The sequence below is a fragment of the Paroedura picta genome, chromosome 1, assembly GCF_049243985.1.
Source record: "Paroedura picta isolate Pp20150507F chromosome 1, Ppicta_v3.0, whole genome shotgun sequence".
Classification (NCBI taxonomy): Eukaryota; Metazoa; Chordata; class Lepidosauria; order Squamata; family Gekkonidae; genus Paroedura; species Paroedura picta.
Genome location: NC_135369.1, coordinates 197,961,132 through 197,988,397, shown reverse-complemented (window position 1 = coordinate 197,988,397; position 27,266 = coordinate 197,961,132). Strand labels below are relative to the sequence as shown.

Genomic DNA, 27,266 nt, shown 5'->3' with positions numbered 1-27,266 from the left:
GCAGGCAAAAATGGCTCCTTTAAAGGCTGGACTCTGAGGCATTGTACGATTTTGAAGTCCCACCTCCAAACCTCCAGGAATATTTCCAACCCAGGGGTAGCCAACCTCCAGGTGGGGCCTGGAGAGCTCCTGGAATTACAGCTCACCTGCAGAGTATAAAGATCAGTTCCCCAGGCAGAAAGGGCTACTTTGGACAGGGTTGTGGTAGAGAAGAAACATTTAAGGTCTCCCACACAGGTTGTTGTTGAATTTAAATACTTGAGGCCTACTGCACAGGGTTGTTGTGCAGATGAAACAGGAGACAAAAGAGCCAGCTTCCTCTGCAGAATAACGCTGTGCAGTGGCCTCAAATCTGCAGAGAGTTGCAAAGAAGAAAGACACATGGCTTGGCTGTGTCAACCCCCCGGCCAGAGCAGTATTTTAAGTGAGAAGGGGCTTTTCTGTGGCCTCCCTGTCAGCCAACTGTTTGGCAGAAGGGGAAAGTCCTCTCCCTCCCCTCAAAAGTAATGCCCTGAGGCTCCCCTGCGTTGCTCTTGGAAAGGCCTCCTCCCCTCAGTCAGGGCCTGGCAGAGGCTCCTTCGCAGCAGGGCTGAAGGGAGGGAGGGGGAGCACTCTGCAGCCTCCGGCCAGCTCTGTCAGGGTTCTGAGGCCATTTGCAGTTGGACATGGCAGTTAGGACAGCCTCAGAGCGAAAAGGGTTGGCGCAGCCTATCCAAGCCTCTGTTCTCATCCCCATTGGCAGCCCTACTGACCTCTTCTCCCTGCGGTGGTCAGGGGCAGACTGGCAGCCATGTCTCCAGATTGCCCTGGAACTCTGGTCTGTCCTGGTGAGGGCCCAATTGGAAGGCGCTTTGCACCTTCTGATTGGCCCCTCCGCTTGTCAGTCTGGGGCCAAGGGGCCAATCCAGGAGTTTAGATCAAGGACTCAGCCCACCCCAACCCTCCTTACTGTTTTATTAAGAGGGACAGATGATGAAGAGAGGGATGAACTGCTTAACTCCTATTTCCCCTCGGTCTTCTCTTGTGAGAGACATAGTGATCAATGTGGCAAAAACGTAACACAACAAGGAGGACGGGAATGGTGGCCTAGGATCACTGTTGGAACAGTCCACAAACTCCTAGTTTCTTTAAATGAAATAAAGTCTTTTGGGCCAGATGAACTGCACCCAAGGGTACTAAAAGAACTTGCAGATATCATCTCTGAACCTCTGTCCATTATTTTTGATACTTCTTGGAGAACAGGGCCTGTTCTGCACACATTGGATAATGCACTTTCAAAGTGCTTTTGCAGCTGGATTTTCCTGTGCAGAACAGGATAATCAACTTCGAAAGTGCATTGAAACTGCATTATCCAACATGTGCAGAATGGGCCCAGGTGAGGTGCCAGACAATTGGAAGCGGGCAAATGTTGTCCCCATCTTGAAGAAAGGGAAAAAGGAGGATCCAGGTAATTATTGACCCGTCAGCTTGACATCTGTAGATGGCAAAATTTTGGAATAAATAAACACTCAGTCTTTGAACAGCTGGAACTGAGAGCTGTGATTTCTAAGACTCAGCATGGGTTTTGCAAGAACAAGTCATGTCAGACCAACCTTATCTCTTTTTACAAGAAAGTGACTACCTTGCTGGATCAGGGGAATGCCGTGGACATAGTTTATCTGGATTTCAGTAAAGTCTTTGATAAGGTTCCACATGATATTCTTGTTGTCAAGTTGGTAAAATGCGGTATGGATCCTAATTCTGTCAGGTGGATCAATAACTGATTGACAAATCGTACCCAGAGGGTACTTGTTAATGGTTCAGCATCTTCTTGGAAAAGAGTGATAAGTGGAGTACCCCAAGGATCTATCCTGGGGCCTGTGTTGTTTACCACATTTATAAAAGATTTCGATGAGGGATTAGAGGGGATACTTATTAAATTTGCAGATGATACTAAAACTGGGAGGGGTAGATAACACAACTGGATACAGCATCAGAATACAGGATGATCTTGATAGGCTCGAGAAGTGGGCTAAACTGAATAAAATGAAGTTCAATAGGGACAAATGTAAAGTTTTGCATTTAGGTAGGAAATACCAAATACAAGATGGGGGAGACTTGTCTTGGCAGTAGCATGTGCGAAAAGGATCTAGGAGTCTTAGTAGACCATACATTGAACATGAGTCAGCAGTGTGACTCGGTGGCTAAAAAGGCAAATGGGATTTTGGGCTGTATCAAATGGAGTTTTGCGTCCAGATCAAGGGAGATGATGGTACCGCTTTACTCCGCTCTGGTTCGGCTTCACTTGGAGTACTGTGTTCAGTTTTGGTCACCCCAATTGAAGACAAACTAGAACGTGTCCAGAGGAGGGCAACAAAGGGGTTTGGAGACCAAGACTTATGAAGAAAGGTTGGGGGAGCTTGGTCTGTTTAGCCTAGAGAGGAGACAACTGAGAGGAGATCTGATAACCATCTTCAAGTATTTAAAAGGGTGCCATATGGAGGATGGAGCAGAAGTGTTCTCTCTTGCCCCAGAAGGACAGACCAGAATGAATAGAATGAAATTAATTCAAAAGAAATGCCATCTAAACATCCGGAAGAAGTTCCTGAGTCAGAGCGGTTTCTCAGTGGAACTGGCTTCCTTGGGAGATGATGGTTTCTCCATCTTTGGAAATTTTTAAACAGGGGCTAGATAGCCATCTGACGGAGAGGCTGATTCTGTGAAGGCAAAGGGGTGGCAGGTTACAGTAGATGAGCTATTGGGATATGAGTGTCCTGCATTGTGCAGGGGGTGGACTAGATGACCCAAGAGGTGCCTTCCAACTCTATTATTCTACTAGAAATTAAACCTGTAAAAAGGGTGTCTCATGGCTTACGTTCCACTCAGTGCTTAACACCCACTCAGGGTGGCTGTTCCGCCCATGAGTGCCTCCAACTGGCTTTCCTGTCTGTGCAGCAGCCAGCCAATTGCCTTCCATCCCCCATCTCTGATCATCCCCTCCTCCTTCCACTTCCTTCCGAGGCTCAGAGTCTGCAGATTCCTGCCTTTTAAGAGCTGCCCCTGCTGGTGAGTTCCCTAACAGCTGTCTGCAGCCTGGGGGAGGAGGAGGCCATCCACAGAGTTCCCCCCTACCAATCTAGCACCAATTGTATTCCTGAATACCGCAGGGTCATGAGGTGTCCCTATGGGGACACTGTGGGGTCAGGGCTGGGCAGGCCGGCAGGCGATTGTGCACAGCGCTGGCCTGCCGCAGCCCCAGCTTACCCAGGAAGCTACGGAAGAGCCCACATTTGCTTAACACGGGCTTTCCGTAGCTCTGGGCCAGGAGGCGATCACACTGGCGGCGGCAGCAAGCGTTATTGGTGATTTTTCCCGAAGCGCTGCTGCCACCAATTCAGGCATTATGGCCTGTGCATAATGGGCCAGTGAGACACAAACTGAATTAAATGTAGTTATCCGGTCCCAAAGCCCAGGCAGTGAATTGCATTTCATCTTTCTCATGTAATTCTCTAAGAGGCCACTGGATGGCAGTTCAACCACAGGCGTTTCTACTTAAAGGGCAAAGCATGGAAACAGAAGTGGATAACAAATCCATCCTATAATCTGTGCTTAAATTTCCTAATGTTTCATCGCTGCTTAATTTGGGGGTATGGTACAGTTTATTCAGAGGAGTAAATAATACAAAATTCTAGAAGTGACTCCAACTTCTATGGAGCCACAATCCCCCCTGGGTATTTTAAGGTTGAGGAAAGGTTATTTCTATTGGGAAAGGTGGTTTCAAGATACAGCCAATGGTAGCTTTTGTTTTCCACAGTAAATAACCTTATTTTAAGACTAATATGACTAAACCATGGATTTTTTGTGCACAAATCAGACTATTGGTCCATCAAAGGTAGTGTTGCATGCTCTCTCTGGCTGTGGCTCTCCATCATCTCAGGTGGAGCTCTCTCATCACCTGCCACTTGGTCCTTTGAACTGGAGATGCCAGGCCCTTCTGTGATGCCAACTGATGCATCGTTGATTCTGCCACTTGCCTTCTAAATAAATGTTTGTTTCCCAAATAGGCTATTTATTTTAAAAGGATGTCTGGAAATGCCGCTCTCCCAGAACAGTGGTCCTTCTCATAGGGTTAACTCAGCTGAACAATTCCTGGAGTTTTGACATGAAACTCGGGGAGGGAAGGGCCCTCCGTGAAGTATAAGGGACCTGAGGGATGGCTTCTCCAAATATGTCCCCCAAAGAGTGTTATGCTCAACTGGTTCCAACCTGCTGGTGGTCCCTGGCCCATGAGAGGCGCACCTGGTCTTGACCAGGGCCAGGGCCTTTTTGATCCTGGCCCCTACCTGGTGGAATGAGCTCTTGGAGAAGACACGGGCCCTATTGGAACTTACCCAGTTCTTCGGGGCCTGTAAAACAGAGCTCTTCTACTAGGCATTTGATTATGGCCAGACCACCAGTAACCACCCAGCCCTTTAAACACTCTCCCATATGCCATAGAGTCCATCCCCCCAAACACCCATTTTCTCCAGGGGAACTGATCTGTTTCTTTTTAAATAAATAAATAAACATTCAACATGCATACCAGAGTTCATACATTCATGTCAAAATGAGACATACAACCAACACCCAAAATCCAAGAAAAATGCCTCCCCCAAAAGCCATTGATAAAACAGGCACCCAATCCCCCTTCCAGCAAGGTACATTCATCAAGCATTGTTTTAAAAAGGAAACTGTTTCAACAATAATAACAATCAACCCTCCACTGACTTCTGGAATCTGGGATCAGTTATCCAGATTTCCAGGCCCCAACTGGAGGCTGGCAACCCAAAAACCTCAAAACTTACCTCACCCACAGTTCCCTTTGTCCCTCTTCCAAGGGGCCCTGTGTGGTTCCCCCTCCTCATTTTATCTCCACACCTGCCCTCTGAAGTCTCTTAGGCTGAGAGTGAGTCACGGGGTGCTCTTCATGACGGAGTCGGAATATGAGCCAAGTGGAAGTTCTTTCCGAGCAGGGCTTGATGGAACTCAGCTGTGCTGCTGTGGGTAATAACTTGGTGCGTCTGACTCGACGGGTCTTTCCCTTCAGCGGAGCAGCTCTGGGTGATTTCCTGAGCCAGAAAGAACAACGGCTTCTTGTCTGTAATTTCACAGTTCCAGTAGTCAAATAAAAAAAAAGGAAAAGAAGGGCTGATTTATACCCCACTTTCCCTATCCGAAGGAATCCTGAAGCAATTTACAAACACCTTTCCCTTCCTCTCCCCTCAACAGTCACCCTGTGAGGGAGGTGGGGCTGAGAGAGCTCTGAGAGAACAGAGACTTGTCCAAGTTCACCCAGCTGGCTTCTTTTGGAGGAGGAGTGGAGAATCAAATCCAGCTCTCCAAATTAGAGGCCGCAGTTCTTAACGACGCTGGAATCACTTTTAAAGCCCTTGCTTTCTCCGCGTCATAGGCCAGGAATGCAGTCTCATCCAGCCCAGCTGACTGCCCTCTGAACATTTATCCTTTCCACGGAATTCCATAGCCTGCAGGCATCCAAAGAGACATGTGTGCTTCCGTCAAAGAGGAGGAAGATTGTGGTTTGGAGTTTTGTAACTGAGGCCTCTGCTCCACTGTTGAGCAATACGTGAAAATGATTTCCCCACCTAATCTGATAACTTTAAAACCAGCCTTAGGATTTAAAACATGGATACTCAGCAGGTAAGCTACAAGAAGAAAGAAGAAACAGGGAAAGAGTATTTGGAGAAAAGGCAATATTTACCAATCTAGACAGCAGCAAAATGGCCAGCATTTTACAGAAGAGGAAGATGGATGCAACACATTGGGTGTACGTAGAGGTCCCAGAACACACACACTGCTGGCTGGGCTTTCTTGATATAGGGAAAATATTCTCCAGACAGTGAGGCATATTATCCCCAAAACCATGATTTGATGGACTGTCCAGAAGTGGACAAAAGGGTTTGGGAGACAGGGTGAAAGTTCCTGAAGTAAACCATGTTAATGGTTCTTGATGACCCTCTGAGTACCAGATTCTGAGAAAAGTGTAAAGTAATGCGTCATAACTGGAGCCGATGGAGGCCAGGGAAGTGATTGGAAATGGATGAGATTTCATTGCATGTTTCTGGGAGGCCAGCCCCATGGCTGAGGACAGGAATTCAACACTGAGGCATGCTGGCCTCCCTGCCAAAGAATCTCACACTTGTAAAATACTGATCCACTTGTCGTAACTTAATCACTCTTAGTCAGGATAGATTCAAGCGAGTAGTTGTGTTGGTCTGAAGTAGCACAACAAAAAATAGAGTCCAATAGCACCTTTAAGACCAACAAAGATTGAGTCAAGGTGTGCAAGCACTCGTAAGCTCACACCTTGAATAAATCTTTGTTGGTCTTAAAGGTGCTGTTGGGCACTCAGTAAGGTTTTTAAGAGGTGTTTTTTTAAAACAGTAATGCTTTTAAATCTACATATATTAACCATGTAATAATATTATTTGTGTTTTAATATGTTGTGACACCCTGAGCCAACCAAGGAGGGCAAGCTAGAAAAATAAAATTGATAATGATGATGATGATTATCTGTGCGCTGAGAAGATGATAATCTGTGCGCTATTACTACCTTCATTCCAAAACGGTGATTGTTATACCCTGGGTCTTATCTCCAAGCAAAGCCTTTCAAAAAGGCTTGTTTGCCTCAAAGAATGAGTTTGTTTCAGAAAGACGCCACAGGAAATGTCTGTTACTCCCAGGGCCTTTCCTTCTAAGCCAGTGGTTCTCAACCTGGAGCTGGCAACCCTAGCGGGTGAGCGTTTATCTTTCCAGTGTTGTAATAGAAGTGTTTTCAATTGAACGTCAGCTGCTGGTGGAAGGTGCTGTCAACTCTCAAATGACTTGTGGTGACCCCGTAATGTTTTCAAGGCATGAGATGATCAGAGGTGGTTGGCCGTTACCTGCCTCTGCATAGCGACCGTGGTCTTCCTTGGCCAACCAAATACTAGCCAGGGCTGACCCTGCTCAGCTTCTGAGCTCTGACAAGATCCCTTTGGAGGTCGAACAACCCATTCACAGGGGATGCAGCAGGGTGAGCAGCTTGGCGGGGGGTGGGGGCACCGCCACTGTTTCTGTTCCTCCTGCACAGATCTCCCACCAGGCACTCCACGTTGTGGCGCCGCTTGGCAGCCTTGGACTCCAGGCAGTGGCGCCCAGCCTCTCCAGGCGTGCCTGCTTCCTGCGCAGTGCATCCCACTCCAGCACCACCTCCCCGTGGACACGGCTCAGCTCAGTCACCGCCAGCCACAGCTCGGCCACCTCCTCCTCCGTGGCCTGCCGCTCCTGCCTGTGCCATGCCGCTAGCTCCCACGCCAGGCACCCAACCCTGCCCCATGTAGGCACGAAGACGGCAGTTCAGCTCCCGCAGTTCGCCCTCTTCATCCCTCACGCTTGCCTTGCCGAGCACGCTTCACCTGGCAACTAGTGCGCCTGCTCTGCTGTGCTGCTTTGGGTCTGGAGCGGGTGGCCGAGGCCAGATGGCCCAAGGAGGCAGCCAGAGAGTGAACCCTGCTGGACATGAGCCACAGCCCAGCCCAGATGCGACGAGAAGCTCTGATCTTGGGCCCGCCTGTGTTGCCTCCCCCAAATCATGGCTTCTCTCATGGCTTCTTGGCCTCTCTCCCACCCGTCTCTCCAAGGGGGACCCAAAGTGGCCCACATCCAAATAAATTTTGTCTGAGGGATGGTGCCTGCACATGAAAGCTTTGCTAGTCTTAAACGTGCCCCTGGACTCAATTTTTGCTCTTCCAAATCATTGGTTTTCATTACTCAACTCGTAACCCATCCTTCTCTCCAAAGTGGCTGACATCGCTCCTCTTCCATTTCATCCACACAACAACCTTGCAGGGTAGATAGAGAGAGATCATTTGTCTGTCTGGAGCACCGGAATAGAGTGAGATCGGCATGGTGGGACACAAAACTGAACTGAGAAACCCTGAACTGAGAAACAATCATGAACAATGGATCTTCACGCCATTGGTCAGTTTTGGTTTAATTTCTGTGAAAGAACCCTTGCATAATATTATGGTTGGGGGTCACTATAACAGGAGTAACCGAAAGGGTCACGACATTAGGAAGGTTGAGAACCACTGTTCTATAGCAATCTGGAAAGAGTTATGAGACGGATATGGTGTACACAAGCATCTTCCTAGGAGGAGCTGGAAATTAAGCAAGCGAGGCCTACTTTCTTTAGCTGGACCTCTTCAGCAGAGGAATCATAGAATCATAGAGTTCGAAGGGGCCATACAGGCCATCTAGTCCAACCCCCTGCTCAACGCAGGATCAGCACTAAGCATCCTAAAGCATCCAAGAAAAGTGTGTATCCAACCTTTGCTTGAAGACTTCCAGTGAGGGGGAGCTCACCACCTCCTTAGGCAGCCTATTCCACTGCTGAACTACTCTGACTGTGAAATTTTTTTTCCTGATATCTATCCTATATCGTTGTACTTTAAGTTTAAACCCATTACTGCGTGTCCTCTCCTCTGCAGCCAACAGAAACAGCATCATGCCCTCCTCCAAGTGACAACCTTTCAAATACTTAAAGAGGGCTATCATGTCCCCTCTCAACCTCCTTTTCTCCCAAGTCCCAAGTCTGAACATTCCCAAGTCCCTCAACCTATCTTCATAGGGCTTGGTCCCTTGGCCCCAGATCATCTTTGTCGCTCTCCTCTGTACCCTTTCAATTTTATCTACGTCCTTCTTGAAGTGAGGCCTCCAGAACTGCACACAGTACTCCAGGTGTGGTCTGACCAGTGCCGTATACAATGGGACGATGACATCTTGTGATTTTGATGTGATGCCCCTGTTGATACAGCCCAAAATGGCATTCGCCTTTTTTACTGCTACATCACACTGCCTGCTCATGTTTAGTTTACAATCCACAAATACCCCAAGGTCTCGTTCACACATAGTGTTACCTAGAAGCATATCCCCCATCCAGTAGGCATGTTTTTCATTTTTCTGACCCAGATGCAGAACTTTACACTTATCTTTATTAAATTGCATCTTGTTCTCATTTGCCCATTTTTCCATTGTGTTCAGATCTTGTTGAACTCTGTCTCTATCTTCCGGAGTATTTGCCAGTCCTCCCAATTTGGTGTCATCTGCAAACTTCATGAGTAGTCCCTCCACCCCCTCATCTAGATCATTAATAAATATGTTAAAAAGTACCGGGCCGAGCACCGAGCCCTGAGGTACCCCGCTACTCACCTCTCTCCAGTCTGATGAAACACCATTGACAACAACTCTTTGAGTGCGGTTCTCTAAACAATTCCCTATCCACTTAGCTATCTGAAAATCCAGATTGCAGTCCTTCAACTTATCCATCAGAACATCATGGGGAACCTTGTCAAAAGCTTTACTAAAATCCAAGTAAATGACATCAACCAAATTTCCCCGATCCAGCAAACCTGTTACTTGGTCAAAAAAGGAAACCAGGTTGGTCTGGCAGGACCTGTTGGAGACAAATCCATGCTGACTTCCTTGGATCACCAAATTGTCCTCCAGATGTTTGCAGATCGCTCCCTTTAATATCTGCTCCATTATCTTCCCCACAACAGAGGTCAGACTCACTGGTCTGTAGTTTCCCGGGTCATCCTTCCTCCCTTTTTTGAAGATCGGAATAACATTTGCTCTCTTCCAGTCCTCCGGGACATCTCCATTCCTTAAAGAGGTTCCGAAGATGATGGACAAGGGCTGTGCAAGTTCTCTGGAAAGTTCTTTGAGTACTCTCGGGTGCATTTCATCCGGACCAGGGGATTTGAACTCATCCAGTGCAGCTAAATGCCTCTCGACAACCTCTCTATCCATGTTAACCTGCCACCCAGACACTATCCTTTGGCTACGGCCATCTCTAGATGTGCCTAAACACTTTGACCTGTGGGAAAAAACAGATGTAAAATAGGCACTAAGCCTTTCTGCTTTTTCTGCATCTTCCATTAGAGTTTGTCCATCCGCACCCAACAGTGGGCCTATTGCCTCCTTTACGTTTGCTCCTCACATAACTGAAAAATCTTTTCTTGTTACAATGGGCTTCCCTGGCCAATCTTAGCTCACTCTCAGCTTTGGCCTTTCTGATGATTGATCTCCAGTGCCTAGTAACCTGTAGGTACTCTTCTTTAGAGCTCTGTCCTTCCCTCCATTTCCTGAACATTTTCCTTTTCTTTCTTAGTTCCTCTTGAAGTTCTCTGTTCATCCAAATAGGCTTCTTAGAGCTCCTGCAGTGTTTTCGTCTTTCTGGAATAGTCATTGATTGAGCATGCAATAGCTCTTGTTTGCGTAGGGCCCACCCTTCACATGCTCCCTTCCCTTCCAGCATTCTTGTCCATGGTATGACACTCATCATGTCTCTGAGTTTATTAAAGTTTGCCCTACGAAAATCCAACATCCGCGTCTGGCTACAAGCTTCCTTGGCTCCCCATCTCAAAAGGAATTCTATGAGGACATGGTCACTTCCCCCTAGGGTCCCCACCTCCTTCACCTCATCCACCAACTCTTGCCTGTTGGTCAGTATTAAGTCCAGTATGGCTGAACCTCTTGTGGGTTCATCTACCATTTGATAAATGAAATTGTCAGCCAGGCAGGTCAGAAACCTGGAAAAGAAGGTCCAGACTGTGGTGACAGTTCTGTAACCCTTGATGATTCCAAAAAGGCCACAGACGCAAAGGTACTGTCTGATGATGGCCGAGGAGAGGGGAATGCTACAGGGTGCCCCTTGGGGAGAAAGGCAGGGCCCACCCATATGAAATAAAGGAACTTTCGACCATCTTCTGTTCATTCCTGCCTGGCTACTGAGACGGTCTTCAAAAGCCATGTTTGGTATGTCCCCTTATTAAAGAGAGGTGGGCATGCTTCAGGGCCAGGGTTTACTTTTCACAATTGCGAAACCCATAGACTTGCAGTGCCAGATGAAGGAACTGTGATCACTGGATGTAACAAAAGAAAAGGAGTTATTCCAGTGATTTTTTTTTTGTTCGTATTTTTTTTGTTACATCAAAGTCAGTCTTGTCTACTCAGGAATGGCAGTGGCTCTCCAGGGTGTCACAAGGAGGTCTTTTACATCACCTAAAACCAGATGCTTTTAACTTGAGATGCTAGGGAACGGACCTGGGCCCTCCTGATGGACCACCAAGCCCTTCCCTTCCCTTGGTCCATCAAGGCCAGTCTTGCTTACTCAGACCAGCAGCACCCCTCCAGGGGCTCGGGCAGGTACCTTTACATCTTTTTGTTTGACCTGGAGATGCTGAGGATTGAACCTGGGAACTTCTGCATGCCAGGCAGATGCTCTGCCCTTGAGCCACAGCCTAGCACTGCCTGCTTTGATCTATATCCCCAGCGGCCATCTTAAGGGCGCTTTCCAACATGCTAAATAATTTCATTTCGGTCAGAGGCCGTTTGCTGGTGGATTTTCCTATTCTACACCATCAAACAGTGCATTGAAAGTGCAGCGGGATGCTTTTGGTTAAAACATTCGTGTCCTGCCTTTGGTCATGGTTCAGGGCACCCTTTTAAAGTAGTTATTGTTTTAGATCCTCTTTCGAGGGGGGGGTGAAAGTGGTATCTCCCCATAGCAGATTCCAGTGCCCAAATTTATTGGGGTGCCTTTTATGAAAGCCAATCAAAAGAACAGAATATTTTGCAGATATTAAAGGGAGCAATCTGGAAACATCTGGAGGACAATTTGGTGATCCAAGGAAGTCAGCATGGATTTGTCTCCAACAGGTCCTGTCAGACCAACCTGGTTTCCTTCTTTGACCAAGTAACAGGTTTGCTAGATCGTGGAAATTCGGTTGATATTGTTTACTTGGATTTTAGTAAAGTTTTTGATAAGGTTCCTCATGATGTTCTGATGGATAAATTGAAGGGCTGCAATCTGGATTTTCAGATACTTAGGTGGATAGGGAATTGGTTAGAGAACCGCACTCAAAGAGTTGTTGTCAATGGTGTTTCATCAGACTGGAGAGAGCTGAGTAGCGGGGTACCTCAGGGCTTGGTGCTCGGCCCGGTACTTTTTAACATATTTATTAATGATCTAGATGAGGGGGTGGAGGGACTACTCATCAAGTTTGCAGATGACATCAAATTGGGAGGACCGGCAAATATTCCGGAAGATAGAGACAGAGTTCAACGAGATCTGAACACAATGGAAAATTGGGCAAATGAGAACAAGATGCAATTTAATAAAGATAAGTGTAAAGTTCTGCATCTGGGTCAGAAAAATGAAACGCATACCTACTGGATGGGGGATACGCTTCTAGGTAACACTGTGTGTGAACGAGACCTTGGGGTACTTGTGGATTGTAAACTAAACATGAGCAGGCAGTGTGATGCAGCAGTAAAAAAGGCGAATGCCATTTTGGGCTGTATCAACAGAGGCATCACATCAAAATCAGAAGGCGTCATAGTCCCATTGTATATGGCACTGGTCAGACCACAACTGGAGTACTGTGTGCAGTTCTGGAGGACTCACTTCAAGAAGGACGTAGATAAAATTGAAAGGGTACAGAGGAGAGCGACGAAGATGATCTGGGGTCAAGGGACCAAGCCCTATGAAGGTAGGTTGAGGGACTTGGGAATGTTCAGCCTGGAGAAAAGGAGGTTGAGAGGGGACATGATAGCCCTCTTTAAGTATTTGAAAGGTTGTCACTTGGAGGAGGGCAGGATGCTGTTCCCGTTGGCTGCAGAGGAAAGGACGCGCAGTAATGGGTTTAAACCACAAGTACAATGACATAGGCTAGATATCAGGAAAAACATTTTTACAGAGAAGTTCAGCAGTGGAATAGGCTGCCTAAGGAGGTGGTGAGCTCCCCCTCACTGGCAGTCTTCAAGCAAAGGTTGGATACACACTTTTCTTGGATGCTTTAGGATGCTTTGGGCTGATCCTGCATTGAGCAGTGGGTTGGACTAGATGGCCTGTGTGGCCCCTTCCAACTCTATGATTCTATGATTTGCACGAATTCTCCAGCTTGCTTTATTTACTCATTTATGTGTTTATTCATTTACTAGGAATAAAGCCAATTGTAGCGAAAATACAATGGGCGCTAGCAGGTGCGGCGGCTTTCCAGGGGTTGCGGGCAGGGGTCTGTGGAAACACCCCTGTACCCTGCGTGCTCTGCGGGCCCCCCAAGTGGGTAGAAAGGGAGAGGGGTGGCAGATGTGCCGCATGGGCCGCGGCGCGCAGCATGGCAAGGGTCCCGTGGGAGAGTGAGGAAGAGGGAAGGGCAGCATGAGGCAAGGAAGCTTACTGGTGAGACCGGCCATTTTGGAGGGCGGGCGGTGGCGCACCAGCATCCTTGTCGTGGGGGCGGCCAGGAAGAGGAGGTGAGAAGGGAGGCCATGGGCTCCTGCGGTGGCTTCTCGGCGGCCTCGTGATGTCCGCGGCGAAGTTGGAGCACGGACGGCGGCTCTTCACCGGGGTCTTAGTCTCCGCAGCCATTTTGGAGGGTGGCCGGCTCCTTCCGCGGCTCGTCGTCGACCTCCTCGTGTTCGTGCCGATGTTGGAGTGAGGGCGGCTGCTCGTCAGCGGGCACATCGTCTCCGCCACCATGTTGGAGGGCCGGCCGCAGCGGCGGCGAACGTGTTGGAGAGGAGGGCAATCGGGTAAGCGGCCTTAGGAGGTCGTGAGGGGGGCGGCGGGGAAGGCCGGGGAGAGGTGTGTAAGCAGTGAGGCGGAAGTGGAGGGGGGCGTCGGGGGGAAGTGTGCGGGCGGCGGCGGCCGTGGCTGGATTTCGGGGCTCGGGTGTGGCGGGCAAGGAGGGCTGTCTGTGGTGCGGGTGGGAAGGGTGCGGTCGGCGACGTGTGGTCAGGCGGACCATGATAGAGGTCCGTAGGCAGGGAAGGGCATTCGCTGGGTGGAGGGAAAGCGATTTTACCCCAGGCCATGGAAGTGGGACGAGCCTCCTCCCTGGCGGCCATCAGGACAGGATGGCGGCTCGGAAGGACTGGAGTCTGTGGGAGCCGGGAGACAGCATCTGGGAGACGGGCCAAGTGTCCAATAGGGAGGCGCGCTTTGCGCTCCTCCCTATTGGACACTTGGCCCCCGAGTACCACTCGGAGGAGCGAATCAGGAGCCGCTTTGCGGCTCCTGATTCCCTCCTCCGAGATTTTATCCCAGACAGAGGCCGCCCTAACTCCTCCCAAACAGCCCTTACTGCTTTAGAAGCGGATTAAAGATTTGTTGTTTAGACCTTTAATGCTGCCACTTCCAGGGCCACCGGCTCACGGCAGATCACAACATTCAAATGTACAGTAAAACACCCATAAAATATTTTATACCACCCAAGCTTGCATGACCTGTTGGGGGTTTTTTGACTGGCCAGGTATGAAATTGATTTGTGGGCGGGGTTTAAAATACTTGTTTTTATCCTTGGATCAGCTTTCCTGGAGGTTAACTGATGCTTACCTTGATCTGGGTAGCCCTGGCCAGCTTGATCTTGTCAGAGCTCAGAAGCTCAGCAGGGTCAGCCCTGGCTAGTATTTGGATGGGAGACCCCCAAGGAAGACCATGGTCGCTATGCAGAGGCAGGTAACGGCCAACCTTGAAAACGTTACGGGGTCACCACAAGTCAGCTGAGAGTTGACAGCACCTTCCACCAACAGCTGACGCTCAATTGAAAACAGACCCTCTGTGCCCAACACTTCTATTACAACACTGGAAAGATAAATGCTCACCCACTAGGGTTGCCAGCTCCAGACAGGGAAATTCCTGGCGATTCCAGGCTGGAGTCTGAGAAAGGATATCATGTCCTGAGGAGTCCTCCTTGCACACCATCAATTTTCTCCAGGGGAATTGATCTCTGGGAATCAGTTCTTAATTCTGGGAGATCCCAAGGCCCCACCTGGAGGTTAACAAACAATCCTGTCTTAGGCAAAAAATAATTTATTTCTTAAAGCATTAGCAACAAGCTTCTTTACTTAGTAATGGGAGTATTTTCTTTAAACAGAATGATTTTTCTTCACAAAATACTTGAAGGAGTAATGGTGACAGTTGTTTTCCTTGGGAAAGTAGCCCAAGAACTTAAAAGGCTCTTCACCCCTCCCACCTCCCCAATCCAAAGCACTGAGGACCCTCCAGGCTTATTGGCATGCTGACGGCCCTTGTTCGACATATTTCTTAGGTATTTAGAAACCTTTTCCGATAGATGCTTATCTGCAGACTGGCCACCTTTGTCCTATTTTGTAACATTTGTATTTTTTTTCTGTTTGGGTATTGCAACGCTTAAAAAGAATTTCTCCTCGGATTGGTTTGTTAGAAACAAACCAATGGCTTGTTTTGTTAGAAACAAACCAATGGCTTGTTTTGTATCCTCCTCTGTCTCAGGCTTCTGACCAGTCCGGGGCAAGAACTATTCTCCATACTTTTACTTCTCCGGAAACCTTTCCTGGAGGCATGCCTGCAGAGTGGCCAGTGCTTACAGGAGGGCCAGGAGATCTCCCGGAAGGAGAGCAGTTAGTTCCTCAGGAGCAAATGGCTGTGTTGGAGAAAGCACAGTGAGATTAAAAAAATATATGCCCTTGTTGAGTCCAGGGTATGCCATAGTTTTTAGCGTTGTAACAACTTGTATTTCTGCAATCTCCCTTTCTGGCACGGCCAATCCCCTGCAGAAAACATATAATTAATCCCCAAGTCCAAAGCAAACTTTTTAGATGACATAAATTAGTGCAGCAAACTAGTACAATCAGCCATTTGTTCCGATAGACACAAGTTTGCTTTTCCTCCAGACCAAGCAGCCACCTCGGTCCGGGGCCAGCCTCCCAAGCAGCCCTTTTCTCCGGGGGATCGGATCTCCTTCGCTTGTAGACGAGCTCTTACTCCCGGGGATCGCCAGGTCCCTCCTGGAGGTTGGCATCGCGACGAGCCTCCCCCAGCCAAACCTTCAGGACCTTCCCCGCCCAGAGCTGCCCCCCTTTGAGATTAGCAACTGAGGTGATTTTTGCACTTCGTGGCAAGACTAAAGACTCTTGCAAAGCCTTATCTGTTGCAGGGATGAAAGCCCCCTCCCCCCCCCCCCCCGCTTGGCTCGTCTTCCTCCCGGACGGGCGGGCGGGCGGCGCGCACTCTTCCCGGGCGGGGCGGGGCGGGGCGGCGCGGGGCGCGCGTGCGCGGGGGGCGGGTCCGGCCGGCCGGGCAGTGGCCGCTGGCGAAGTTGTCCCGGGGCCGGCGAGAAGTTGGCTCCGGCGGGGCGGGCTGGGCTGGGCTGGGCTGGCTGGGCGGGGGTGCCTGCCGGCCATGGCGTTCCGCAGGCGGGCCAAAAGCCACCCGCTCTTCAGTCAGGAGTTCCTCATCCACAACCACGCCGACATCGGCTTCTGCCTGGTGCTCTGCGTCCTCGTCGCGCTCATGTTCGAGGTGAGCCCCGCAGACCCCCATAGGCGACCCCGACGCGCACCGAGGCGCGCGCCTCTCCAGCTAGCTCGGGAGCGCCCGACCGGGAAGCCTGCCTTGGTGCGCCCCGCCCCGCCTCCGCGCCCGGCCGGGTCGCCCAGAGCCGTCTGCGCCCGGGGACTCGGACCTCTCGGAGGGGGGGGGCGGGGGGGAGGCCCGGGCTCGACGCCCTGAATGGCGGGGCCTGGCTCGGGGTGGCCCCGTCGCGCCGTCTCGGCCCGGCCTGCCTCGCGGGTTTGTTGGCAGGCTTCCTGGGAGCGCCTCGGACCTTTGCGGGGAGATGGAGATCCAGAGAAATCGAATCAAAGGAGTAGCCGTGTTGGTCTGAAGGAGCACAGTCAAATCAGAGTCCAGCGGCACCACAAAGATTTATTCAAGGCGGGAGCTTTCGAGTGTCTGACGAAGGGTGCTTGCCCTCGAAAGCTCACTTCTGGAATAAATCTTTGTGGGTCTTAAAGGTGCTGCTGGACTCTGGGTTTATGGAGAAATCGAAGCCATTGATAACAGGAGTCGTTTTTGCAATGGGCATCCTCCCTGCCCTTTCACCAAGGAGCCCAGGGTGGCACGCCTGGCAGCCCCACGAGCCCCCTGTGGGGTAGGCTAGACTGAGCGGGAACGATCGGCCCAAAGGTTGCCTTGAATGCCAAAGCTGTAGCGCTGGAGTGGAAAGAGTCGGGTTCAGTTCTCCGGCATTTCCAGCTCAAAAGATCCAATGGAAGGTGGTGGGACAGGCCTCCACCTTGGTCCTTGGGGAGCTGCTGCCAGTCTGAGTAGGAAATATTTGATGGACCAAGGCACTAATTCAACATAAGGCAGTTTGCGTGATTGGTGCAGAACAGCTACCAACTTTTCAGTTCTTGTTGCCGGTGTGGTCTTGGGTGATGGGTCTGCTCCACGATGGAGGCCAAATTGCGTTTGGGGGAGTCCAGGAGAAGACTAGCAAGGAAACAAGATCCCCGAGCACCATCATTGAGTCCTTGAGATGCTCAGAAGCCAATGGCCATCACGCCGGATTGTGCCTTAGCTCTGGACAGAATGGTGCTTCTGTGACCTCTTTGGTATTTGATTGTGAGCTCCTCCATCTCTGTAATTATTGTTATTTATTATTCCTTGGAGCGTCACATTTTATCATTCTTATGCCACCAACCAGGTCTCATTGTAATGCTGTATATGTGTAGTAGTGCAATTTATTTATAGATAGCTACGGGCCTTTACAAAATAACATATACGAAGTATATTTGATGTAAAATAAAAGCACTTTGAAATATTTGACAGACTGTGTTATAGAATTGGAAGGGGCCATGCAGGTCATGTAGCTTCAAGGCCGGGTCAGCCTAAAGCAGCCATTCGGCAGCATTCATAGAATCCTAGAATTGCAAGGGACCCCTGGGTCATCTAGTCCAACCCCCTGCACTATGCAGGACACCTACAACCCTATTGCTCATCTACTGTACTCATCTTCACATAATCAGCCTCTCTGTCAGATGGTTAGCAAGCCTATATTTAAAAATTTCCAAAGGTGGAGAACCCACCACCTCCCAAGGAAGCCTTGTCCCACTGAGAAACTGCTCTAACGCCAGGAACTTCTTCCAGATGTTTAGACAGAATTCCTCTTGCATTAATTTCATCCCATGGTCTGTCCCTCCAGGGCAAGAGAGAACAACTCTGCTCCATTGTCTACATCAGTGGTCCCCAACCCCCGGTCCGGAGACCGGTACCGGTCCGTGGTTCAGTCGGTACCGGGCCGCGGCTCCTCCTCGTCCTCCTACCCGGCTGCTGCCTCGGGGGCTGCCCTGCCATTCTGCCGCCGCTCACTTTTGGTGCTCTCCAGTGGCCGCCATGACTGGGGCTCTCCCTCGGCGTGGCACTGCATAGCTACTGCTGGCAGGACGCCCAGCGGGTGGCGGGAAGTCAGGGGCGCCGGTGGGAAAGCAAGCGGAGCAGGGACTCAGGTGGCAGCGGCAATGTCACTAGGCAAAAGTAGAATTGTCAAGCGTTGACCAGTCCCTGATGATAAAAAGGTTCGGGACCACTGGTCTACATGGCAGCCTTTTAAATACTTGAAGATGGCTATCAGATCCCCTCTCAGTCGTCTCCTCTCCAAGCTAAATGGACCAAGCTCCCCCAACCTTTCCTCATACGTCTTGGTCTCCAAACCCCTCACCATCTTTGTTGCCCTCCTCTATCCAGCCAGCTAAGGGAAGCTCACTTCCTCCTTAGGCGGCCATTTTAATATTGTTTTTAATCTTCTTAACATGCACTTTGTAAACATTTGCATTTTAATTTTAGTATATATTTGCTGCTCGGACCTTGAGATTAATTTACAGAATCCAGCTGCTTTTCTCAGCCTCACCTACCCTTCAAGGTTGTTGTGAGGAGAAAATGGAGGAGCGGGGAATGATGCAAACCACTTTGGGTCCCTATTGGGGTGAAAGTCAATATATTGATCAGTTAAATAGAGAGGCCATGCTCTGAGGCAGCCATCTTAGCCTGCCCATAGAACCTCACTGACAGGATCATGCGCTCCTGTGCAACTGCTTATTAAAGATTATTTATTTCCTACTTTTAAAGTGCACACAGGGAGAGAGGGTAGACATTACAGCATTAGCCTAAAGCAGCCCTAGACAATGGGAACCGGATGCCACTGTGTGAGACAGGAGGCTGGACTATGGGTCTGATCCAGCAGGCTGCTTCTAATTTCATGGCACAGAAGTTGGGAGTGTTTTTTCTATGGCCCAAGTAGGTGCAGAGATTCTGGCACTTCCGCTTCCTGTCACAAGACAGAAGAAGTTATCAGGTGTCTCCCTGTCACATATATGCAACCAGGTGGGACTGTGTGAGGTTGGAGGTGGATTCTGGGCCTGGAGAAGTTGAAGACCGCTCTCCTTTAGAGTAACAGGGAGGCCCAAGAGGCCTGGGCGAGGTCCCTTTTGGTGTGCCTTCGATTGTTTCCCAGAATCCTCTGCACAAACAGTGGCATTCAGGCAGGAAAAAGTATGTATTAGAAAGGCTTTCCCAGAGTTGAAAAGTTTGGGTATGATTCACACAGTAAACAATAGAGGTAGCCGTGTCTGTCCATTGAAGATTTCCTTTCCAAAAATTGGGTAGGGGAACAACCAAAATAAGGAATCGCAGATGCTATTTGTGTGAGTTCTGTGTGTGAGATGTCAATCGGTGTGCATAGATGCCCCTCAGAAATGGACAGAGATATCAACAGGGATTGGAACCTCTGAGAAATGTGGAAATGATCCGCTCAGACCGATGACCTTAGGGAACCCCATTGGTTCATGTGTTCCATTTCTTTGGCGCTCTTCCCCCTTTCCCGCTGCACTCTGCTCTTGTCTTGGTGAACTCCCCAACGTGAGTCGGTGTTGTGGTTTCATAGATTGATATACACAAAGGACATGGCGCAAAATTGCATTATGTGGATTTTGACTCTTGGCTGATGCCAGTTGTTTATTGTCGAGATAGAACTGTGCATGTTTGAAACGTGTGATGAGAAAGTTCCTGTGGAAAAATATGTAGTTTGGGTGAGAAGCAGGGAGCTTTGTAAGGGCCTTAATCTTTTGGGTTTTAGCCACACTTTGGCTCATTCCTCCCATAGCTAGAGAGGTTAAAGCATCAAACCGTGACTGCTTTCCAGTTAAGGAGGGTCAGGTGAGGTCACTGTGTGGCATTTGGAAGTCTATTCCATGTCTGTTTATTACCGGCACAAAGAACCACAGACAAATAGATGGGTAATACAAGAGATGGCATGAAGTTGCATTTTTCTTATGCTATCAACCCTGACCTACATGGCACAGGCTAGCCTGATCTAGCTAACTGGGGTCGGCCATGGATTGTACTTGGATGGAAGACCCAAGGGTCGCTACGCAGAGGCAAGCTGGGCAAACCATTTCTGAGCATCTCTTGCCTTGAAAAAGCCATACGTCAGCTGTAACTCAACAGAATTTTACACCACAACCACTGTCTGTACAAATGTATTGGGGGGGGGGGGAGGGGAACCAGTGAGCATGGCCAGAGGGTGTGGGATACTGAGCAGCACCAGTTAGGAACATGGAATTACCACTGCCCATCATATCAGCCAGGCAGTTGTGTGCTGTCTGAATGTGAACTCTAATCTGTGGAACTCTCTGCCACAAGATGTGGTGAAGGCTTATAAGGGTACAGAAGGGATGTTTTGGGGAGGGTAGGTCTGTGCCTATTAGCCATGTTAGCTGAATGTGACCTTCATTTTCCAAGGCAGCATGCCCTGGATTATCAGGTGCTGCCTGTTTCCCCCTGCTTATGGACATCTGATTAGCTGTTGCTCAGAACTGGTCTGATCCAGGTATGGCAGCTCTTACATTTTTCTGTGGGAGTCTTGCTTTTGCAGCTCCACGTGGCAGTATGCAACCGGAACATGGGAAGACATCCGGGAAATGATGGGCACCTAAGTTGGCAGCATGGCAACTGAGTATCCCTACTGCACTTGTGGGCTAGGAGGGTTGCAGTCAGAACCCCCCTGTGTCTAGTCTGCAGTTCCAAACTACTGGGGAGGTAGGAAGAGTTTCCTGTCTTTGTAGGTGGAAAAACCGAGGGGGGGGGGAATTTGATTACACAAATAACCTATGGGGGTGAAGGTGCACTCTCTACCGCCACCAGAACTGCCACAGTGATTGGAAGTTTTAAAAAGTTTTTAAAAAGTTGGTGATGAGTCCCCAGATCTAATGCAATACAGAATCCAGCCTCTCAAGCTTGCGCGAATTCTGCCACGTGTGAAATCACCCCTCTTCCTTCCTGTGTGTTATTTCTGGTTCTTCCTTTCCCACCCCAGTCGCCTTGCTCCTCAGTGGGAGGGTCGAATCCTGGCCTTTTTGGGACAGCCCTGCTTGACTCCTTGGATGCCTCCGAACCCCCCCAGACACACTTTTCCTCTCCCATCTCCCTCGGTGCCCTACTCAGATTTTCTTGGCCTTCATCCCCCTCCCCTCTCCCCTCCCCTGCTGGCCTCCTACAGACCTTTGGGTGCCGCTACTTTAGACTCAGATGCCCACCTCTCTTGCCAAGGTGGCTTTGTGGCCTCTCTCTCGAAGAAGAAGAAGTCCTGCCTGAACTTTTTGACTGTCCCAAATTCCATTCCTGTGACGAGCAGAGGGCAGCATGAATGGAAGCTTTCTCCCCCCCCCCCCTTCTCGGGGTTTCTTCCAAGTCCCGTCTCTCTCTCCCCCTCCCTCTTCGTCTTTGCAGCCCTGGCACTCTGCACAGAAATGCCAGGAATGTCGTGCTCCTCCTCCTCCTCTTGGCTTTCCAGCTTTCTCTTTGCTTTGCTTTCCTTTCCAAGCATGGGAGGGTCGCCAGCCCTTCCAAAACAACTTGGCTCCCTCCAGTTCTCTCCTGACGCTCAGTTTGGTGGGCCCTGATAACCCCCTTGGTGCGTGTGTGGTGTGGGTGTGTGAGAGAGTGCGCCTCTGTGACTCATTGAACTGTGTGATTGAGGGTGTATTTTTTTTAAACTCTTCCCCCTCACTGCTCCGTGCCACGTTTCAAAGCAAACTGAGAGAGAGGCGAGGGGGAAGGCTTTTTTGCACCAGCAAATCAGAGAAAAGGGGATTTGAGCTGCTTTTACTCTGCACCATTCTCATTTCCACATGCTTGAAACTCCCAGTCTATCTTAAATGGCTTGTGGAGTGGAGGGATGTGTGTGTGTGTGGGGGGGGGAGTTACAGAGAAATCTGCACGGGTGGGAGACGCACATTACAAACCCACATGCAAATGCTTTTGTATTCTGGATGCCACTTTGGTTTCTAGAACAGGGGTAGTCAACCTGTGGTCCTCCAGATGTTCATGGACTACAATTCCCATGAGCCCCTGGGAATTGTAGTCCATGAACATCTGGAGGACCACAGGTTGACTACCCCTGTTCTTGGGCACTGCTATGCAGAGGAAAACAGGGGAAATCACCTCCCCTCATCTCTTGCCTCGGCCCCCTCAAGGGGTTGCCAAAAATTGAGTGTGGCTTGAGGGCACTTTATCAGCATCATAAAGAAGGCCAGGATTTTGTTTACCCTGAACTGAAATGCTTAGGACTTTATCTGTTACCACGGGGAGGGGGTTATCATGAGGTAAAAGGACTGTGACCTCTCTTGTCTCTAAAACCTCAGAAGGGCAGGCTACAAATTGAGGGGAGGTCACTGCAAGCTGGTTGTAACTTGACGGTACTCCATTAATGTAAAGATGGCCCGGATTTGGTTTCCTTTGCACTGAAGTGAGAGGTTTATCTGTGATGTTTGCAGTTGGGTTTGGGGAATTATCTGTGAGGTAACCATAGTGAAGCAGACTGGAAGATGGTCACCATTGACTGAGGGTGGACAATACGTTGACCTGAACTTGCTCGGAGAAACTTGAGTTTTAAAACTAGCTTTTTATCTCCCTTTTCACAGCCCTTCCCAAATAAAATAGCTTTTCCCCAACGACAGTGGACTACCCAGCAGAGGCATAGACCCAAGAGCCAAACCTCGAAGCAGACCTAGAAGCAGACCAGCTTTGTCCTTACAGAAATTATTACAGGGCCTCCTGATGCCACTTGCTACCCTGAAAGCATCTTGTTACTGAGGGGGAAATTTACAGCTTAAAACAAACCCAGTTACCCAAAGTCATGAGAGACTGTATAAGTGGAAGAGGCTTAGCACAGGGGACTAATTTTGTGAATCCTAGGTTCACATGTTGGTCTGAAGCCATAGAACAAACGTTGTGTCTGGTAGCACCTTTAAAGATCGACAACTTTTAATTCTAGGCACCAGCTGTCCTGTGCATGCAGCTTGCACACGAAACCTAATACTCTGAATTAAACTTTGCAGGTCCTAAAGTGCCACCAGACTCCAACTTTGTGAAACATAGTTCTCTCTGTCCCAGTTTAACATTCCAGTGAACGGGATTTCCTTCCAAATTTTTACAATTTACATATTAACTTATTTATATTATTTATTTATATTATATTATATTATATTAGATAGATTAGGGGCAAAGTCCATTGTATCCAAGAATACAACGGGTGCTAAAGCTTGGCAGTGGGAAGAGGAAGGGGAAGAATTGTTCAGTTTGTGAGGGCATGGGGTTGAATGTGTGTGTTCTATGAGAGGTTGTGGTGGCATGGTGGCAAATGAGGCCATGGGTGTGGAGAGACGGGTGTCAAGAACCTGTGGTGTGGAATGTTCGTTGAGTGTGGGAGAGGACTGACCTTTGGGAATTATAGCATAGTGGATACAGATGAGCTTTCCACAGCCATGTCTTCAGATATGTTAACAGCAAATCAGACTGGAGACTCTTCTTAGGGGATTTTTGTACCCTGTTCTTTACTACCCAAAGGAGTCTCAAAGTGGTGTACAAACACCTTTTCCCTTCGTCTCCCCACAATAGACAACCTGTGAGGGATATGGGGCTGTGAGAGGTCTGAGAGAACTGGGAATGGGCCGCAGTGCCCCAGCAGGCCTCAGGTGTCTCAAAGCAGTTTCCTATCATACCTTCCTCTCCCTATAGCAGACTCCCCATGAGGGAGATGGGATAGAGAGCCTCACATGGAAGCTGCCAACCCTAAGAGGAAGTCTCTATGTGCACAGCAGTTTTTCCCTTAGTAAGGTTTTTTATACTGACAAACAGTTGCTGGTAAGGGTTGGCCATAGCCCAGGACGGACACGCTTGCACCACTCCCTCCCAACTGCAGGCAAAAATGGCTCCTTTGAAGACTGGACTCTGAGGCATTGTACGATTTTGAAGTCCCACCTCTAAACCTCCATGAATATTTCCAACCCAGGGGTAGCCAACCTCCAGGTGGGGCCTGGAGAGCTCCTGGAATTACAGCTCATCTGCAGAGTATAAAGATCAGCTCCCCAGGCAGAAAGGGTTACTTTGGACAGGGTTGTGGTAGAGAAGAAACATTTAAGGCTTCCCACACAGGTTGTTGTTGAATTGAAAGACTTGAGGCCTACTGCACAGGGTTGTTGTGCAGATGAAACAGGAGACGAAAGAGCCAGTTTCCTCTGCAGAATAACGATGTGCAGTGGCCTCAAACCTGCAGAGAGTTGCAAAGAAGAAAGACACATGGCTTGGCTGTTTCTAACCCCCGGCTAGAGCAGTAAGTGAGAAGGGGCTTTTCTGTGGCCTCCCTGTGAGCCAACTGTTTGTCAGAAGGGGAAAGTTCCCCCCCCCTCAAAAAGAAGGCCCTCAGTCTCTCATGTTTAGTTTACAATCCACAAGTACCCCAAAGTCTCGTTCACACACAGTGTTACCTAGAAGCGTATCCCCCATCCAGTAGGCATGCTTTTCATTTTTCTGACCCAGATGTGTCAGGATTGCTGTTGTATCCTGCCATGAGTTAGCATAAGTCTCTCCATGATTATTTGTTTAACCTTTTTTCCTTGCTTTGTACTTTAGGCCCCAGGCCCATATATTATGCTTGCATGCTTGCTTGAAACGGAAACTATGTTGTGCGCCCTGTTATCTCAGAGAGCTGTGAATTATTTGTCTTTTGAACCTCTTGGCGGGTCTGCCTTTTGTAACCATAACATCTTATCTTGTCTCCGGAGAAGACCAAGGACGTGCGAATTGTAACACTGTGTTTTATGGCACCTGTTGACTCCTTTCCCCCTCCCTTGGGAACTTTCAAGTTTTAGGCGGGAGAACTGCCTTGATAAAGAAAGGCAAATCTGTTCTCAGGCAGATTTGACTTTTTCAGTTTAGGTGTATGAAGTAACTTCTCAATAAACGCTTTCTTTACAAAGAAGCTTGTTGTGAGTTCTTACAACGCTTGACAAGATGCAGAACTTTACACTTATCTTTATTAAATTGCATCTTGTTCTCATTTGCCCATTTTTCCATTGTGTTCAGATCTCGTTGAACCCTGTCTCTATCTTCCGGAGTATTTGCCAGTCCTCCCAATTTGGTGTCATCTGCAAACTTGATGAGTAGTCACTCCACCCCCTCTTCTAGATCATTAATAAATATGTTAAAAAGTACCGGGCCGAGCACCAAGCCCTGAGGTACCCCGCTACTCACTTCTCTCCAGTCTGATGAAACACCATTGACAACAACTCTTTGAGTGCGGTTCTCTAACCAATTCCCTATCCACTTACCTATCTGAAAATCCAGATTGCAGTCCTTCAACTTATCCATCAGAACATCAAGGGGAACCTTGTCAAAAGCTTTACTAAAATCCAAGTAAACGACATCAAACAAATTTCCCCGATCCAGCAAATCTGTTACTTGGTCAAAAAAGGAAACCAGGTTGGTCTGGCAGGACCTGTTGGAGACAAATCCATGCTGACTTCCTTGGATCACCAAATTGTCCTCGAGATGTTAGCAGATCGCTCCCTTTAATATCTGCTCCATTATCTTCCCCACAACAGAGGTCAGACTCACTGGTCTGTAGTTTCCCGGGTCATCCTTCCTTCCTTTTTTGAAGATCGGAATAATGTTTGCTCTCTTCCAGTCCTCCGGGAAATCTCCAGTCCTTAAAGAGGTTCCGAAAATGATGGACAAGGGCTGTGCAAGTTCTCTGGAAAGTTCTTTGAGTACTCTCGGGTGCATTTCCTCCGGCCCAGGTGATTTGAACTGATCCAGTGCAGCTAAATGCCTCTCGACAACCTCTCTAACCATGTTAACCTGCCACCCAGACACTATCCTTTGGCTACAGCCATCTCTAGATGTGCCTAAACTCTTGACCTGTGGGGAAAAACAGATGTAAAATAGGCACTAAGCCTTTCTGCTTTCTCTGCATCCTCCGTTAGAGTTTGTCCATCTGCACCCAACAGTGGGCCTATTGCCTCCTTTACTTTACGTTTGCTCCTCACATAACTGAAAAATCTTTTCTTGTTACAATGGGCTTCCCTGGCCAATCTTAGCTCACTCTCAGCTTTGGCCTTTCTGATGATTGATCTACAGTGCCTAGTAACCTGTAGGTACTCTTCTTTAGAGCTCTGTCCTTCCCTCCATTTCCTGAACATTTTCCTTTTCTTTCTTAGTTCCTCTTGAAGTTCTCTGTTCATCCAAATAGGCTTCTTAGAGCTCCTGCAGTGTTTTCGTCTTTCTGGGATAGTCATTGATTGAGCATGCAATAGCTCTTGTTTGAGTAGCGCCCACCCTTCACATGCTCCCTTCCCTTCCAGCATTCTCGTCCATGGTATGACACTCATCATGTCTCTGAGTTTATTAAAGTTTGCCCTACGAAAATCCAACATCCGCGTCTGGCTACAAGCTTCCTTGGCTTCCCATCTCAAAAGGAATTCTATGAGGACATGGTCACTTCCCCCTAGGGTCCCCACCTCCTTCACCTCATCCACCAACTCTTGCCTGTTGGTCAGTATTAAGTCCAGTATGGCTGAACCTCTCGTGGGTTCATCTAGATAAATGAAATTGTCAGCCAGGCAGGTCAGAAAGTTGCATGACTGAGGACGCTTTGCAGAGTTTGTTTCCCAGCACACATCTGGGAAATTGAAGTCACCCATGATGACAAGGTCCTGCCGCTTGGATATTTTCTCAAGCTGCTCACAAAGTGCAGCATCCACATCCTCTCATTGGTCAGGCGGTCGGTAGCAGACACCAACCACCACACTGTTTGTTTTCCCCTCACTTATTTTTACCCAGATGCTTTCCACTGTAGATATGCTCTCCTTCACTAGAATTTCCTGACAGGTAAGCCCTTTCCTCACATACAGTGCCACTCCTCCACCTCTTTGATCTATTCTGTTTTTTCTGAACAGTTCATATCCATCCACCATTACATTCCAGTCATGAGAATCATTCCACCAAGTTTCTGTGATGCCTTAAAGGTTAGCGACAGTACTTTGAAGCGGACTCGGAATTCAACTGGGAGTCAATGCAGCTGCCT

The 27,266-nt window shown here is 48.9% G+C and overlaps 1 protein-coding gene and 1 long non-coding RNA gene across 2 annotated transcripts in view; one reads left to right on the top strand and one right to left on the bottom strand.

The window, feature by feature from the left end:
- Positions 1-5,409, bottom strand: part of LOC143826950 (uncharacterized) — a 43,404-nt gene extending 37,995 nt beyond the window's left edge. Inside the window, exon 1 of the long non-coding RNA XR_013227154.1 lies at positions 4,824-5,409. This is a non-coding gene — a long non-coding RNA (uncharacterized LOC143826950). The remainder of the gene's footprint in view (positions 1-4,823) is intronic.
- Positions 5,410-16,192: 10,783 nt separating this feature from the next.
- The window catches only part of TRAM2 (translocation associated membrane protein 2), a 61,981-nt gene continuing 50,907 nt past the window's right edge, over positions 16,193-27,266 (top strand). Inside the window, exon 1 of the mRNA XM_077315981.1 lies at positions 16,193-16,366. Within this exon, the coding sequence (XP_077172096.1) occupies positions 16,247-16,366 (120 nt within the window). The 5' untranslated portion in view covers positions 16,193-16,246. The remainder of the gene's footprint in view (positions 16,367-27,266) is intronic.